Consider the following 15,067-nt stretch of genomic DNA (forward strand, 5'->3'; position numbering starts at 1 on the left):
ACATGTACCAGTGACCATGCAAGTGCTGCAATCACTCCACATTTGTAGAAAAGGATATGAATGTATCAAAATTTTAATAGCTATTCTTCTTATCAGGTTAAAAGGACTTAAAATGTACAAGGCAGGCGTGGCACTAAATCTGAAGAGAGTTTTCCCTCTGTTTAATACTACAAAGGTCTGTGGAGAAAGAAAAAGAGAAATTGTTAAAGCATGGGAATTACACCACACACAGCAACATTTTTAAAGGCAAGAAATAACCTATATTACCAAATGTACTTATAATTTTGACTTCCCAATTTGGTTTCTAAGGCAAGAGACCTTAAGGCACCGTAACTCTCTTTCTCCTCCCTCCCTCCCCTGCCCCAGATTATATACATAATACACAGTGGGCGCCGTCTTAGCAGTTTTGTACATTTCTGTAAACTTCTTTCTTTCTTTCAGAAACAAGCCATATGAATTATACCTAGGGCATCCTCTGCCAGCTTGGGACAAGATACCGAAGTTCATTAATTTAGGATTCGTTCACTCAACAAATGTTTCCTACTACGTCCCTACTATGTTTCAGGCAATGTTCTCCGTGCTTAGGAAACAGCAGGGAACAAGGCTACCATGGTGCAGGAAGCTTATATTCTAATGGGGAAGACAGACAACAAATAAAAGAAATGTAACGAATAAGTAAATGATACACAATGTGGTAAGTGCTATGAGAAAAGGAGGAAGATGAGGGAAGGGGAGACATAGAGTGTTGGGGTCAATGGATGGGACAATGGAGAGGTGCCTGTTTTAAAGGAGGTGGTCAGGGTAAGCCTACTGAGAAGAAAGAATTGAGCAAAGACATGAAGTTAGTGAGAAGAACTCTTCATCCCACCAATATTTTCCTATCAAGTCTACTCTGACTTTTAAGAGTCTCCATGATCAGCCTTGCCAAAATCATTAAACCGTATTTCCCACCATGAATCTTCCTGTCTTGCCAAATAGTACATGTTATAGTAACTTATAACTTTGGCCTTTGCTTACATTGCTCATCCTACCCAGAATGTCTTTTCTTGTCTTATGAATTCAATTCAATCAAAGTACTTCTGGGCATCTATTTTGTGCTAAACTCTGGGTTACAAAATCGGATAAAATTGTACTTTTAGGGAAGATATATATGTAAACTAGTAATTATGATGCAGGGTAAATACAAAGTTCAATAACAGAAACGTGTGATGTATGAGAGGCAGCGGGAGGGAGAGTTTTTTCCCCTTGGGTAGGGAATGAGCTGAAAGGTGTTCACAAAGGAAAGGTAACTAATACTTGGAAGGGGTTCCAAGGATACAAGGGGAAGAACTGGCAGATAAAGGGTGAAGGCTGGGCAGGGAAAGGGAATAACATAGAATGTACAGAGGCACAGTAGCACATACTGTGGGTCGTTCTCAGGGAGTGGACAGGTAGTTCAGTGTTGATGGAGGAGAAACAGAGAAGGGGTACAAAGGATTATGAAGCTGGAGATGTAGGGGCCTAGGAGACTGAGCTCCTAAGGAGATATGGCCAGTGGCAAGTACACAGCACTAGTTCCTTACTGTGCGGATAGAAGAGCAAGTGGTCAAATGTCAGCCATTTTAAGTAGGCTTTTTAAAAAAATGTAAAGCAATACATTCTTGTAATTATATATAAGACACAGAAGACTTAAGTTCTATCTCGTTACCCAAAGAAAACCTTTGCTGCTTATATATCTTTTTTTTTTTACATCTTTTCAGAACCTTCTTGTGTAAATACAAGCACACAGATATAGCCTTGAAAAGACTCTCTTTCTCTCAGATGGGATTGTACTATAAATACTCTCCTGCACCTTGCATTAAAAAAAATGAACCCCCACAAAGAAAAGCCCAGGACCATATGGCTTCACTGATGAATTCTACCAAATGTTTAAAGAATTAATACCAATCCTTTGCAAACTCTTCCAAAAAATAGAAGAGGACACACTTTCCAACTCATTTTGTAAGGCCAGTATTGCCGTGATACAAAAGCAGAGAAAGGGGCAGCCTGGGCGGCTCAGCGGTTTAGCACCACCTTCAGCCCAGGGCCTGATCCTGGAGACCCGGGATCGAGTCCCACATCAGGCTCCGTGCATAGAGCCTGCTCCTCCCTCTGCCTGTGTCTCTGCCTCTGTGCGTGCCTCTTTTTTTAAAAGATTTTAGTTATTTATTCATGAGAGACACACACAGAGAGAGAGAGGCAGAGACACAGGCAGAGGGAGAAGCAGGCTCCATTCAGGGAGCCTGACATGGGACTCGATCCCGGGACCCCGGGCTCACACCCTGGGCTGCAGGCAGGTGCTAAACCACTGAGCCACCGGGGCTGCCCAATAAATAAATAAAATCTTAAAAAAAAAAAAAAAGCAGAGAAAGATATCACAAGAGAAAAAACCCACTATAATATCCCTGAATATAGACACAATGAATATAGACACAAAAGCTTCAACAAAATACCAGCAAACTGAATCCAGCAGCGTATAAAAAGAATTATATGACATGATCAAGTGGGATTTATCCCCGAAATGTAAAGATGGTTTAATATGTGGAAATCAATCAATGTAATACAACCTATTAATAAAATAAAGGCAATAACCACTTGATCATTTTAACAGATGCAGAAAAAGCATTCTACAAGTCCAGTAATCTTTTATATATAAAAAAAAAATCCAACAAACTAAAAATAGAAGGGAACTTCCTTAACCTGATAAAGAGCATTATGAAAAATTTATAGCTAACATCACATTTAATGATAAGACTGAAGCCTTCTTCTTAAGATTAGGAACAAGACAAGGATGTCCCTCTCACCAGTTTTATTCAACACTGTACTGGATGTTCTAGGCAAGGCAATTAAACAAGTAAAACTATTTCTATTTGCAGATCAAATAATCTTATATATGGAAAACTGTAAGGAATACATATAAACAAAACTATTAGAGCTCATAAACAAGTTGAGCATGGTTTCAAGATGCAAGATCAACATATAAAAATCTGTTGTATTTCTATACAGTAGCAATAAACAATCCCAAAATTAGGAAATTAAAAAAACAACTCCGTTTATAAGAGGATCCAAAAGAACAAAATATTTAGGAACAAATGTAATAAAAGAAATATACACTGAAAACTACATCATTAAAAGAAATTAAAGAAGACCTTAACTAGTGGTCTCAAGGATCAGAAGATGTAATGTTGTTAAGATGGCAATACTCCCCCAACTAATCTACAAATTCAAAGCAATGTCAATCAAAATTTCAACTGCCTTTTTGGGCAAAAATTAACAAATTGAAAAATGCACGTTCAATTCGTATAGAAATGCAAGGGAACCAAAAGAGCCAAAACAATTTCAAAAAATAAAAAATTCAAGGACTCACACTTTATTGTTTCAAAGCTTACTACAAAGCTATAGTAATCAAGATTGTGTTATTAGCATAAGGATAACCATATCTATCAATAGAACAGAACTGAGAATTCAGAAATAAACCCATACAACTACATAAATTGATTTTTGACAAAGGTGCCAAGACAATTCAAAGGGGAAAGAGTAGCCTTTAATAATCAGTGGTGGGACGACCACATGCAAAAGAATGGATCAGACCTCTACTTCATACCTTATACAAAAATTAATTCAAAATGGATCAAAGACCTAAATGTAAGAGCTAAAATCTAAAACTCTTGGAAGGAAACATAAGTGTTAATCTTCACATCTTTGGATTAGGCAATGGTGTCATACTTGTGACACCTAAAAGCACAAGCAACCAAATTAAAAAGATAAATTGGATTTCATCAAATTAAAAAATTTTTTACAACAAATGACACTATCTAAAAGGTCAAAAAAAAAAAAACCCCACAGAATGGGAAAAAAATATTTGCAAACTGTAAATCTAAGAAGGGTCTTAGCATTGAGACTAGAAAAGGAGTCTTAGAACTCAACAGTAAAAAGACAAATAATCCAATTTTAAAATAGACATTTCTACAAAGCAGATAGACAAACAAACACTAGGCACATGAAAAGATGTTCAACATCATTAGTCATTAAGGAAATACAAATAAAACTACAATGAGACAGCACTTCACACCTACCAGGATGATCATAATGAAAAAAAAAAACAACCCATGGAAAAGAACAAGCGTTGGCAATGATGTAGAGAAATTTGAACACTCACATATTACTGGCAGACTGTAAAATGGTGCAGCCACTTTGGAAAACAATTTGGCAGTTCTTCAAAAGTTAAACACAGAGCTGCCATGGGACCCAGCAATTCCACTCCCAGGTATATGCCCAGGAGAGCTGAAAACAGGTATTCACACAAAAACTCATACACGAAGGTTCATACAGAAGCATTATTCAAAATACTGCAAAAGCAGAAACAACTCGAAATGTCCATCAATGATGGATGATTAAACAAAATGTGGTCTAACTATATAATGCGATATTATTCAGTCTTTAAAAGGAATGAGATCCATTTATATGTTACAATACAGATGAACCTTGAAGACACCGTTCTAAGTGAAATAAGGCAGACACAAAAGGACAGATATATAAGTTTCACTTCTAGGAGGAACCTGGAATAGGTAGATTCATAGAGGTAGAAAGTAGAATGGAGTTTACCAGGTGCTAGAGGAGGGGGAATGGAGAGACTGTTAAATGGGTATAAGTCTCCCTTTGGGAAGATGAAAAAGCTCCAGAAACAGATAGTGGTGATGGTTGTACAACATGATATTTAGTATCACTGAATTGTGTACTTAAAAATGGCTAAAACGGTAAATTTTATGTTACATATACTTTAGCACAATAAAAATATATACATTATTATCTGAAGAGTGCCCAGTAAGGTGTTATTGATAAATTTTTAAAAATCAGCTTTATTCCAAGTCAAATAATAGAATTAAGAAAAGTAATATCCAAAAGTGGTTCCTTTTAGTTTTTATTTTTTTTCCAAAAGTTCCATTTTGAACTTCAGAATGATTTGAGGGTGGGCAGCCTGGGTGGCTCAGTGGTTTAGCACCACCTTCAGCCCAGGACCTGATCCTGGAGATGTGGGATCAAGTCCTACGTCAGGCTCCCTGCGTGGAGCCTGCTTCTCCTTCTGCCTGTGTCTCTGCCTCTCTCTCTCCTCTCTGTGTATTCTCATGAATAAATAAAATCTTTTAAAAAATGATTTGAGGAACTTTTTGAGAACTAAAGATATCTGGGCCCAGAAAGAAAGAAAGAAAGAAAGAAAGAAAGAAAGAAAGAAAGAAAGAAAGAAAGAAAGAAAGAAAGAAAGAGGGAGGGAGGGAGGGAGGGAGGGAGGGAGAGAGAAAGGAAGGAAGGAAGGAAGGAAGGAAGGAAGGAAGGAAGGAAGGAAGGAAGGAAGGAAGGAAGGAAGGAGGGAGGGAAGGAAGGAAAGAAAAGAAAAAGAAAAGAAAGAAAAGAAAAAAGAAAAGAAAGAAAAAGAAAAATGGAGGCTTATATATATCACAACATGGATAAACCTTGAAAATCTTTAAAAGAATTCAGACACAAAAGGTCACACATACCATAGGATTCTATGAACATTACAAGAAATGCCCAGAATAGGCAGATCTATGACAGAAAGTTGGTTAGTCATTGCCTATGGCTGGATGGAGAGGAGAATGGGGAGTCACTGATAAGGGGTCTCTCTGGAATGACGAGAATGTTCTGGAATTAGATAGTGATGACAAATGCACAACTCATGAACAAAACACCAATGAACTGAGCACTTTAAAATGGTGAACAGTCTAGCTTGTGAGTGATACCTCAGTAAAAAGCAAACACCACAGCAACAAAACAGAAAAAAATCTAAGCATAAGACATAAAAATGTCTAAAGAATGATACTGCCAACATCTATATACCCATCAGTTGCTGAAGAGAGAACGCTGTGCCGATGCTGCTCCTTCCTGCATGCTCTTCAAACATATCCCCTCTCCCCACAGAGGAAGCACGATTTTTAAATTGGTCCGAGGTCCCACTTTTTAATGAAATATTCCCAATTAGTCTGAGCTCTCTCATTTCTGAACTCTTCTTTTTTTAAAAGATTTTATTTATTTCTTCATGATAGACACAGAGAGAGAGGCAGAGACACAGGCAGAGGGAGAAGCAGGCTCCATGCAGGGAGCCCGATATTGGACTTGATCCTGGGCCTCCAGGATCATGTCCTGAGCCAAAGGTAGATGCTCAACCACTGAGCCACCCAGGCGCCCCCCTTTTCTGAACTCCTATTTATACTTGGGTTTTGTGCTTTTCTTTCCACTCTAAGTCTTTTTTTTTTTTTTTTTTTTTTTTTTTTTTACCCTCTCTCTACCCCATCAGTTACCTCCACAACTAGATTCTACACTCTCAGAGGGCAGGAATCTCATATTTCTTCCCACAGTTCCAATAAGATTCAACCCATGCCATGTACTCCCAATAAACAGCTGCAGACAGATTTTTTTTTTTTAAATCCTTTCCTGTCCTCTTCTAGTCTTTCCTTTCCTAATCTGGCAGTCATGTCTTTTTCTCGCAGTAGAAAAGCAGCGCTGGTGCTGAGCTACATACATTCTGGAAATGCTCAATTCCCCATCCCTAGTGTTTGAGACTGTATTGTGATAATGTTTTTCCTGTTACTAGAGGGTACTGTCTCTGGCAGGGCAGACTGAAGGAAAGCTGAATCCTAAAAGCAAGAGGAACCAGTAGACCTAGGGTTAAGCTCAAACAGGTTCAAAGGCTGGGTCTTCCATGTTTTGGTTACTCAAAGAAACGAAGACCCTGGGACTTTCCCGAAACCCCCTCTCTGAAGTACTTGTACGCCTCTAGGTTTCCATAGCAACTCCCTCTATGAAAATGCCAAGCCTTTTAAATATCTCCTCATTCAACCTCATATTTCCGTGAAGTATGGGTGAAGGAGGGATTATTATCCTCTGTGCATTTTACAAAAGCACAGGAGAGGGACGCCACCTATCAAAGGTCATGCAGCAAAGAGCAGTATATTATGCCAAGTTTAGAGCCTCTTTACAGCTTCTGCTGTGCCAGGTTGAGAGGCAGTTTAGTGGCAATCTGGCAGAGAATGAAACTGGTATGGGGGATGGATTCTCTGGTGAATGAGAAATTCAAGCCCCTGGGGTACACTACATAAAAGCCTAAGCAGCAATGAAAGAAGCACTGGCCCATGTCCCAGGATCTAAAATCCACCAGGCCAGGCCTTTACAAAATCACCCACCTGCCTTAGAAGAAGACAGGTAACAAGACTTTTAAAAATAATGTACCCTGCGTGCTCCATTTCTCTTATCTTTTAGTTTGATCATGGTGGAAAGACAGGTCTAGAGGTACCACTGAAGGTACTTCCCACCATAGGGTCAGTGTCTACACAGTAATAACTATCCGTTGCCCAGTTAATGAACAAATACTCCTATGTCTGAGGTGAGGGGCAAGGAGGAGAGGCAAAAGAAAAGGAAGACATAAAGAAACTGTAACAATTATTCTTGGTTGAGGAAAAACCAGGAGGCAGCTAGGATTCTGGATTAGTAAGCAATGAGTTGCCAAGGAAAGTAGGGATCTTTGGTGAGTTTAAAAACTATGGTTTTGGGATCCCTGAGTGGCTCAGCGGTTTAGCCCCTGCCTTCGGCCCAGGGCGTGGTCCTGGAGTCCCGAGATCGAGTCTCATGTCAGGCTCCCTGCGTGAAGCCTGCTTCTCCCCCTGCCTGTGTCTCTGCCTCTCTCTGTCTCTCATGAATAAATAAATAAAATCTTTTTTAAAAACCTATAGTTTTATAGGTATAAAGGCTTTAAGAATGTTTTATGTGTAAAGTAGAAATTTCATAATTAATTTAGGTATTGAATACTGCACATGGGGTAAAAATAGTTTATCAGCACTCCTTTCTAAATATTTACATCCTAGATCTCCATCAAGTATAAAAAGAAGGTATCTTTTTTTATTTAAAGAGAAATAAACTGCCTGCAGTGAAGAGGAATCCTCCATACTTCCAGTAGCAGACTTATAATAAAACATACTTTATTATTAAAATAATTAGATTTACATATGCTTAATTTATATGCAGTTCTTCCTAACTACATCTTTAGTATAACACAAGATGGTGCTTGGACTAACACAAGTACTCGAAGCTTAGGAATCTTCCTTTTGAAGCTGGTATTTGCAGTGCTTACTTACGTGTCAAATAGCATAGTATCTATCAGGGGTCAGCAAATTTCTTTTGTAAAGAGCCACATAGTAGGCTCTGTAGGCCATACAGCCAACTCAACCCTGCCGCTGTGGTGCAAAAGCAACCAGAGACAACACGTAAACATATGGGAGTGTCTATGTTCCAATAAAACTTTACAGACAAGGAAATTTAAATTTCATATAATTTTCACACATCACAAAATCTTATTCTTCCTTTGACTTTTCTATCATCATTTAAAAGCGTACAAACCCTTCTGAACTCATGGGCCATACAACAACAAATGGCAGAGACGATGTGACCCATGGGGCACAGCTGGTTGGACTCTGACATGCTAATACCAGTTCCGGGCCAAGGCCAGATTGGCTGCATAGGAGTTATCTGAGTAGCTTTTTTTTTTTTTTTTTTTTTTTTTTAATGCAGATTCACAAGTCCTACCCCAGAGATTCGGGCTTCAATAAGCTGCAGAGGAATCCCTGCTCACAAGGATTTGGGAACCACCAGCTCATCTTCCATGTCACTAAAACAGTGGGGTTTCGAAACACCCATCTTAAAACACTTGGGTTCTCCTGCTTCGCTGGCCTCTTCCTAGCTGTACGGCCCGGGCGAGCCACGGCCTCTCTCTGGATCTCATTTTCCTCATCTAAAAAATGAGAGAGAGGGCTGCCTGATGGGCGTGCCCAGGCCCTTTCCTGCTCTGACATCTGTGATTCTATGATTTAGAAGATATGCAGAAGCGTCCAAGATTAAGTGCAACAAAGCAGCAAGCCCTACTTTGGAGGAGAAAGCCTATTATTATTTATTCTTTCACATTACATCTTGGTAGGATTCTCATGGATTGGTTATTTTGCTCCTTCATGTGATACTCCATCAGGTTCACGGTCAACAGCATTTGATACCACCCTGAAAACTATACGTATGTGGCAGGGGGCAGCATGGAGAGGTCCCAGGGCAGATCTGTACCACGGGCTGCTTTCCTCTGCCCTGTCTCCCCTGCTTCTATGCCCCATTCTCAGTAGAACGGTGAACAGGAGGGAGAGAATAAATCGGGATGACCGGTGATGGGCTAACTTTAAAAAATTTATAAAGTATTTTTTTTTTTTTTAGATTTTGTATTTATTCATAGAGACAGAGAGAGAGAGAGGCAGAGATACAGGCAGAGGGAGAAGCAGGCATCATACAGAGAGCCTGATGTGGGACTTGATCCAGGGTCTCCAGGATCACACCCTGGGCTGCAGGCGGCGCTAAACCGCTGTGCCACCGGGGCTGCCCAAAAAATTTATAAAGTATTTTAAAGCCATATGCATGGCTAATAAAATCTCAGTAATCATCATTAACCTGCCGATAAGAATCCAGAAGAGGAGATTTATCCCTTGTTCAACACTGGATTCTTCAAAACCCAGGAAGAATGGGAAGGACCTCAAGCTCTGGATTCTTACAAGAATATGTCTTAAGCAAGAATCACTTGGTGTCCATGAAGTCCAATAATATTTTACCTAATCTGTCTTAAATTAGATCTTTGTGAAGTAAATGAGTTAAAAGGAAAATTGAAATTGAATTGTGGTTTACTGCCCAAGGGGAAATATCAGTTTATAACAGCCATTGAATGCGTTTGAGCACAAGGCCCATTAAGAGCAGTGGAACAGCTCTTAACGAGTTATGGCACGGAGTATTAATAAATATGTCATGCCGGCATAAAATGAACCTTCTGAAAAGCACAGGCATTTCATTTCTAATTAGCAATGTGGGGCCTGGATCACAGGATGGAGGAGCTTTGCCACTGGAATTCAGGGTAAGATGTATTCTCTTCAGGGTCTACCATAAGGGGAAGGGACATTGTGCATGGCCAGGTACAAGCACATTAAAAAAAATCCTAGCATGCTGCAAATGCAGTACAGTAAATGTACGCAGGTACCAAAGTATTGCAGTCAATTTAATGGCATTTTATCACCCTCTGCCCAGGACTGGATTCACTTTTTTAATCATACAAAAAGTATAGATTTAAATAATAAAGGGCGCACAAAATATGAAAGGACATTACGTAGAAGGGTACTCAGTGCAGGGGTGGAATATATTACAGACTAGAAAGCTTCTTGGAGAAAGGTTTCTTCTCCAGCCCCTGGTTTGCTGTGGACACATGGCCCAGGAGAGTGGCTCTCCCCTCAACCAAGTTCTCCCTTTCCTTGCGGGGTCATCATCTCCCCCAGGGCAAGGTACGCCGCAGGTACCGGATGACACGGAGGGACCCAGGGAGCGAGCCAATCTACAAGAGGGCAGCTGGGAACCAATATGCTTTGAGTCTCGCTGGCTAGAGCTGTTATTGACACTGACTTATGACTGTCTCTGGAGTCTGGCTACCGGATCTTAACTGTTCTGATCTCTAGGACTGCCCCGACCCTCTTGTTTTTATTTTTATTTTTAAAAAAAATTTTTTTTGACCCTCTTGTTTTTAGCTGACTTCTCTAGCCTTAAGTTCTTGCCTGCCTCGACCTCCTATATGTATCTTATTCTCTCAGACCTATGTACCTCTTCTGAACGAGGCAACTGGCCAATTTAACTTATAATAGTTGTTAGCTCTTTCCCACCTAATTATAAATGGTTAATTTGGGGGACTTTTACTAGGGGCAAATCTTCTCTACCTATTGGTTTTAGATTGTGCATGCACAGCCTTCTATCCAATAGTAATACAAATACAGCTGATCTGCAGAGTAGCTACAGCAGGGACAACAGCAGCAGCCTGCTCTCCACCCACCAATAGCAACTTGGCATTCACTTCTGAGTAATGATCTACGGAGCCAATATAGTAGGCAACAGATCAATGTCCTTTCAAAATTCCCCTATTTTAATAAAGGAAAATCTAATACTGAATCTAAACAGATTCTACTTCAGACTAGGAAGCTGTTGGGGAATAAATGACCTGCACTGTCAAAACGACTACACCATGTTGAAGAGTCCAGATGCCTTTCTTAATGCTAATCTGCTTAGTGGGTCCCTCAAGTGAAATCGCAATTATAGTCCCATGGGCCTCAGGAAAGGCTCTAGCAAAGGCACAACTGGCCTGAATTTCTTCAGTACCTGTATCCTGGTCCTAAGCTGCCTTTTAGAAACATTGAACTAAAGCAGGACATGAAACATGGACAAATTCTTTTCCTTTAGGCTTGTACTTCTATTTGAACTACAAATATTATTTTATTTCTTTGTTATATTATTTCTTTTTAAGTAGGCTCCACAAACACGGGGCTTGAACTTACAACCCTGAGATCAAGACCTGAGCTGAGATCAAGAGTTGGATGCTTAATCAACTGAGCCACCCAGGTAGCTCTATGAATATACAGAGCCCTCTTCTTCTAAGTCTCTATTCCACTACACAGAGGATCGGGCAAGAGAGACCTCTAAGTCCCATATTTATGTTTTTATTGCTGTTGGTCATTAACAATTGTATCTATGAGCCTATCTGAGGAATAACATTGAGCATGAAGTATTTACTGTGTGGCCAACACCCTACCCTACTAAGATGCCGATACAGTACCTGTCTCATGGCAACCACTCCAGGAGGTAGGTAGGTACTATTTTATAGATGATGAAATTGAAGTAGAAAGGTCAAGTACTTTCTTAAAACCACAAAGTTATTTATTAAGTGGCAAAACTTAGAATTGAGCTGAGGCAGCCTAACGTCAAAGCCTATGCTCTTCACATCATAAGGTGATTTTTAAAAAGCTTCAAAAAATCTAACTCCTCACTCTACAGGCAAGAAACCAAGCACAGAGACCTCTGCTCACACTCACACTACAGAGCTGAGAGCTACTAGGGCCCAGGTCTCCTGGGCTCTGATCCTGAATACTGTTTACACCAGGTCATCCACTCCAATCCCCCAATCCTTGGGTCAGTGAAGGAAATCTTTCTGACTTAATACCTGTAAGTCTGGCAAAAGGAAAACCCTTACATATGCGTCAGAGATCATAGTAGCTGGTTACGGTTATGGTCTTTTTCCCAAGTGAAGCTGGAGGAAGGTGCTGCTGATGCCACATCTACCTGTGGCTTTATTGTTTGCCAGGTGCTTCTGCATACGCTTTCTCATTTGGTTTGACCCTGTAACCTCATGCCCTCCAACCCACATCTGGGGCAGCTGACGCCCTTTCTGCCCACATCCGGGTCACAGGAAGCCATTCCCGACAGAACTGAGGCACTGCACAGCTGCTTCCGTGCTGAGCCAGCATCACGCCGCTCCCTAGAGCCGGGCAGCTCTGAACCTCCTACATGGCCACTCCTCACTGCCCTTCAATATGAACTTGCCCTTGATCTCCTTCCCTTTTACCCTCTTAGGGTACACAGACTGTAGCTGCTCTAGGGCAAAGCAAAATGCACAATCGTTAAGTAAAGCATATCAACTCCTCTAATCACTGTATTCACATTCCAGAATATTCTATATTCTTGCTCTCCTCTCTCTTAGAAAGCACCGAGCAGAGTGGTTTCTATAGAGGCTCTGAGGCCACAAAGACCTGGATTCAAGACACAGCTCCATTGCTTATTAGCTGTCATGATCTTTGTCAACTTATTGCTAAGACACAGTTTTCTTACTGATAGAGATAATGACTAATAGTACCTACTTTATCAGATTATGAGAATTAAATGAAGATTCACCAAAAGTGCTTACTACAGTGCTTGGCATAGAACAAACCTTCAATGAATGGGATTCTGATGCTGTCGTGCCCAACACAGACTACTGCCACTCCTGCTCTTTGGCTCCCAACATGGGATGTCCATAAGGAAACCCGAGGGCTACTGTTCATGTTAGTATTCACACACTTGGCATGAGTCAGTAGGATAAGGTAAACCAAGTATTCAGAGTCACTAGGAGACACCTGTATGGCTGCACTGGCTCAAGATGGGCCTCAGAGCTTATGCCAGACGTGAGAACTCTGGAGGTGGGAGAAAATAAACACAGCTTAGTACGCACACATTGGGTTCCAAGCTGCCTCTCCACCTTTGGATCCTGTCTTGGCAAACCACACTCCATGCTCTCATCACAGCTAAATTCACTGCTTGAAACAATCCAGTCTTCCCCATGCTTCTCTGCCTTTCCTAGTGCCGGTCTTTATACCCAAACTACTCTTTCTTCCCTTTTCCAACAGGTGATTTTTTTTTTTTTTACCATATTTTAATACGTTAAGGTCCATTCAACTATCACCTCCTCTCCTCCTCTCTGCAGATAGCTCATTCAAATCTCTGAAACAGAATTATCCTTCCTTCCTGTGTGTCTCCACTCAGCACTTACTTTGATTAGGGCAGTTCATGTAGTGTTGTCATTTTTGTGTATACATATGTACCTCTCACTGGACTCTGAGATCCCTTTATTAAAGGCAGGGCTATAGCATCCAGCTGCTATCTCTCAGTTTAGCAAGCAGAATATAGAATATGATGCCCATCTGGCACAAGGTAGAGAATTCATGCATGGGTACTGAATATATGAATGAATCTCTTAGACATGAAAAAATGATACTTGCCATACGAACTATACAACTAACCTATAACTGTATACAACTTTCTGCTAGGTTTCCACTCTTTAGCTCATCCAGCCATAAGAATTATTTGTTGTGGTTTGGAAAGTCTTCTCATCTTTTCTGTGCCTTAGATATCATGCTAAAGATACACACTGAAGCAAATGCACTAAAAACAAAAACAAAACGCCATATATTAACTTCATATTGAGGCAGTATAAAATGATAGAAAATTATCTAAAAGTGGTAATAGAAAACAAAAACAACAAATCAGTCTGCAGTATATGCTATAGACGATATGGTATGGCAGAAAGACCATGAATGTTATTAGATCACACATCCCTGCAGCTGAAATCTGGCTCTACCACACACTAGCTGAGGGCATTTGAGCATATAAGATTTCTGAGCCACAATATTTTCTTACTTATAAAAACATGCAACATTCTACTGACAGCTCCCTAATGTTGCTAACCCTTAAGGACTGCAAAAAATTGAGGATTCAACAATGGTATCTAGAATTTGGGTGGTGTCATCCACTAATAGCAGATGAAAGGAGGAGGTTTGAGGGGAGAAATGAGTTCAAAATTGAACACACTGAGTTACCTGTGGGAAACCCAGCTAAAGATGCTTGGCAAGGTGCCAGATGTTAAGGAGTGTTCCAGGCTGGAGATATAGATTCAAGAGTACTGAGAGAATGGATGACATCACCCGGGGAGAGTGTGCCAAATGAGAGGAACACGGGCCAGGTACGGAACCGAGGAGAACACCACAATTTAAGGGAGAAGTGCAGGAAATGGAAGAGAAAGAATAATCGGAGATCTACGGAGAATTAAGCCAAGGAAGAAAAGAGCTGCAAAAATTAGTAAGTCATCAACAGTATCAACAGCAGAGAGGTTTGGTGGGATAAGAAGTGAAATAATGTCTGATAAATTTGGCAATTTGACACCACATAGGATCTTATCTTGAGAATGTCAGCAGAGAAGTGAGGATGCAGAGTCAGGCTGCAAGGATGGGGAAGTGGGTGGGAGGTGTGCAGGTAGTGAGAATGAGTAAAGGCTACTTTTTACAAGCTTCGACAGCAGAAGAGAGGTTAGACTAGCTGGCAATGTGGGCTCAAGTGAGGGCTTGTTAGAATGGGAGAGGCTTTGGGAGTGTTGATAGGCTGAGGGGAAGGAACCAGGATGAAAAGGGAAAGACTGACAGACCAGAAAGTGAAGTTCTAGAGAGGGTTGGAAGGCATGGGTGGGGACAAAGACACAGGGAGAGGGACTGGCCTTGAGCAGTAGCCAGGGGACTTCAACCTCTGAAACTGGAAGGATCTTTTATTCAAACTTGATTCCACAGGCCAAACTTAGCAACCTGAACAAAGTGTCTGGAATAGGAGGAGTGCCTCTTCA

General features: G+C 40.7%; 1 protein-coding gene across 5 annotated transcripts in view; it reads right to left on the minus strand.

Annotated features, from left to right (window-relative positions):
* SCN8A (sodium voltage-gated channel alpha subunit 8) overlaps nucleotides 1–15,067 on the minus strand; it is a 178,593-nt gene that overhangs the window by 99,152 nt on the left and 64,374 nt on the right. For all 5 annotated transcript variants that reach the window (XM_072797858.1, XM_072797855.1, XM_072797859.1 and 2 more), the window contains exon 3: nucleotides 58–177. In XM_072797858.1, coding sequence (XP_072653959.1) covers nucleotides 58–177 — 120 coding nt within the window. The remainder of the gene's footprint in view (nucleotides 1–57; nucleotides 178–15,067) is intronic.

The sequence above is a fragment of the Canis lupus genome, chromosome 25 (assembly GCF_048164855.1).
Source record: "Canis lupus baileyi chromosome 25, mCanLup2.hap1, whole genome shotgun sequence".
NCBI classification, from domain to species: Eukaryota; Metazoa; Chordata; class Mammalia; order Carnivora; family Canidae; genus Canis; species Canis lupus.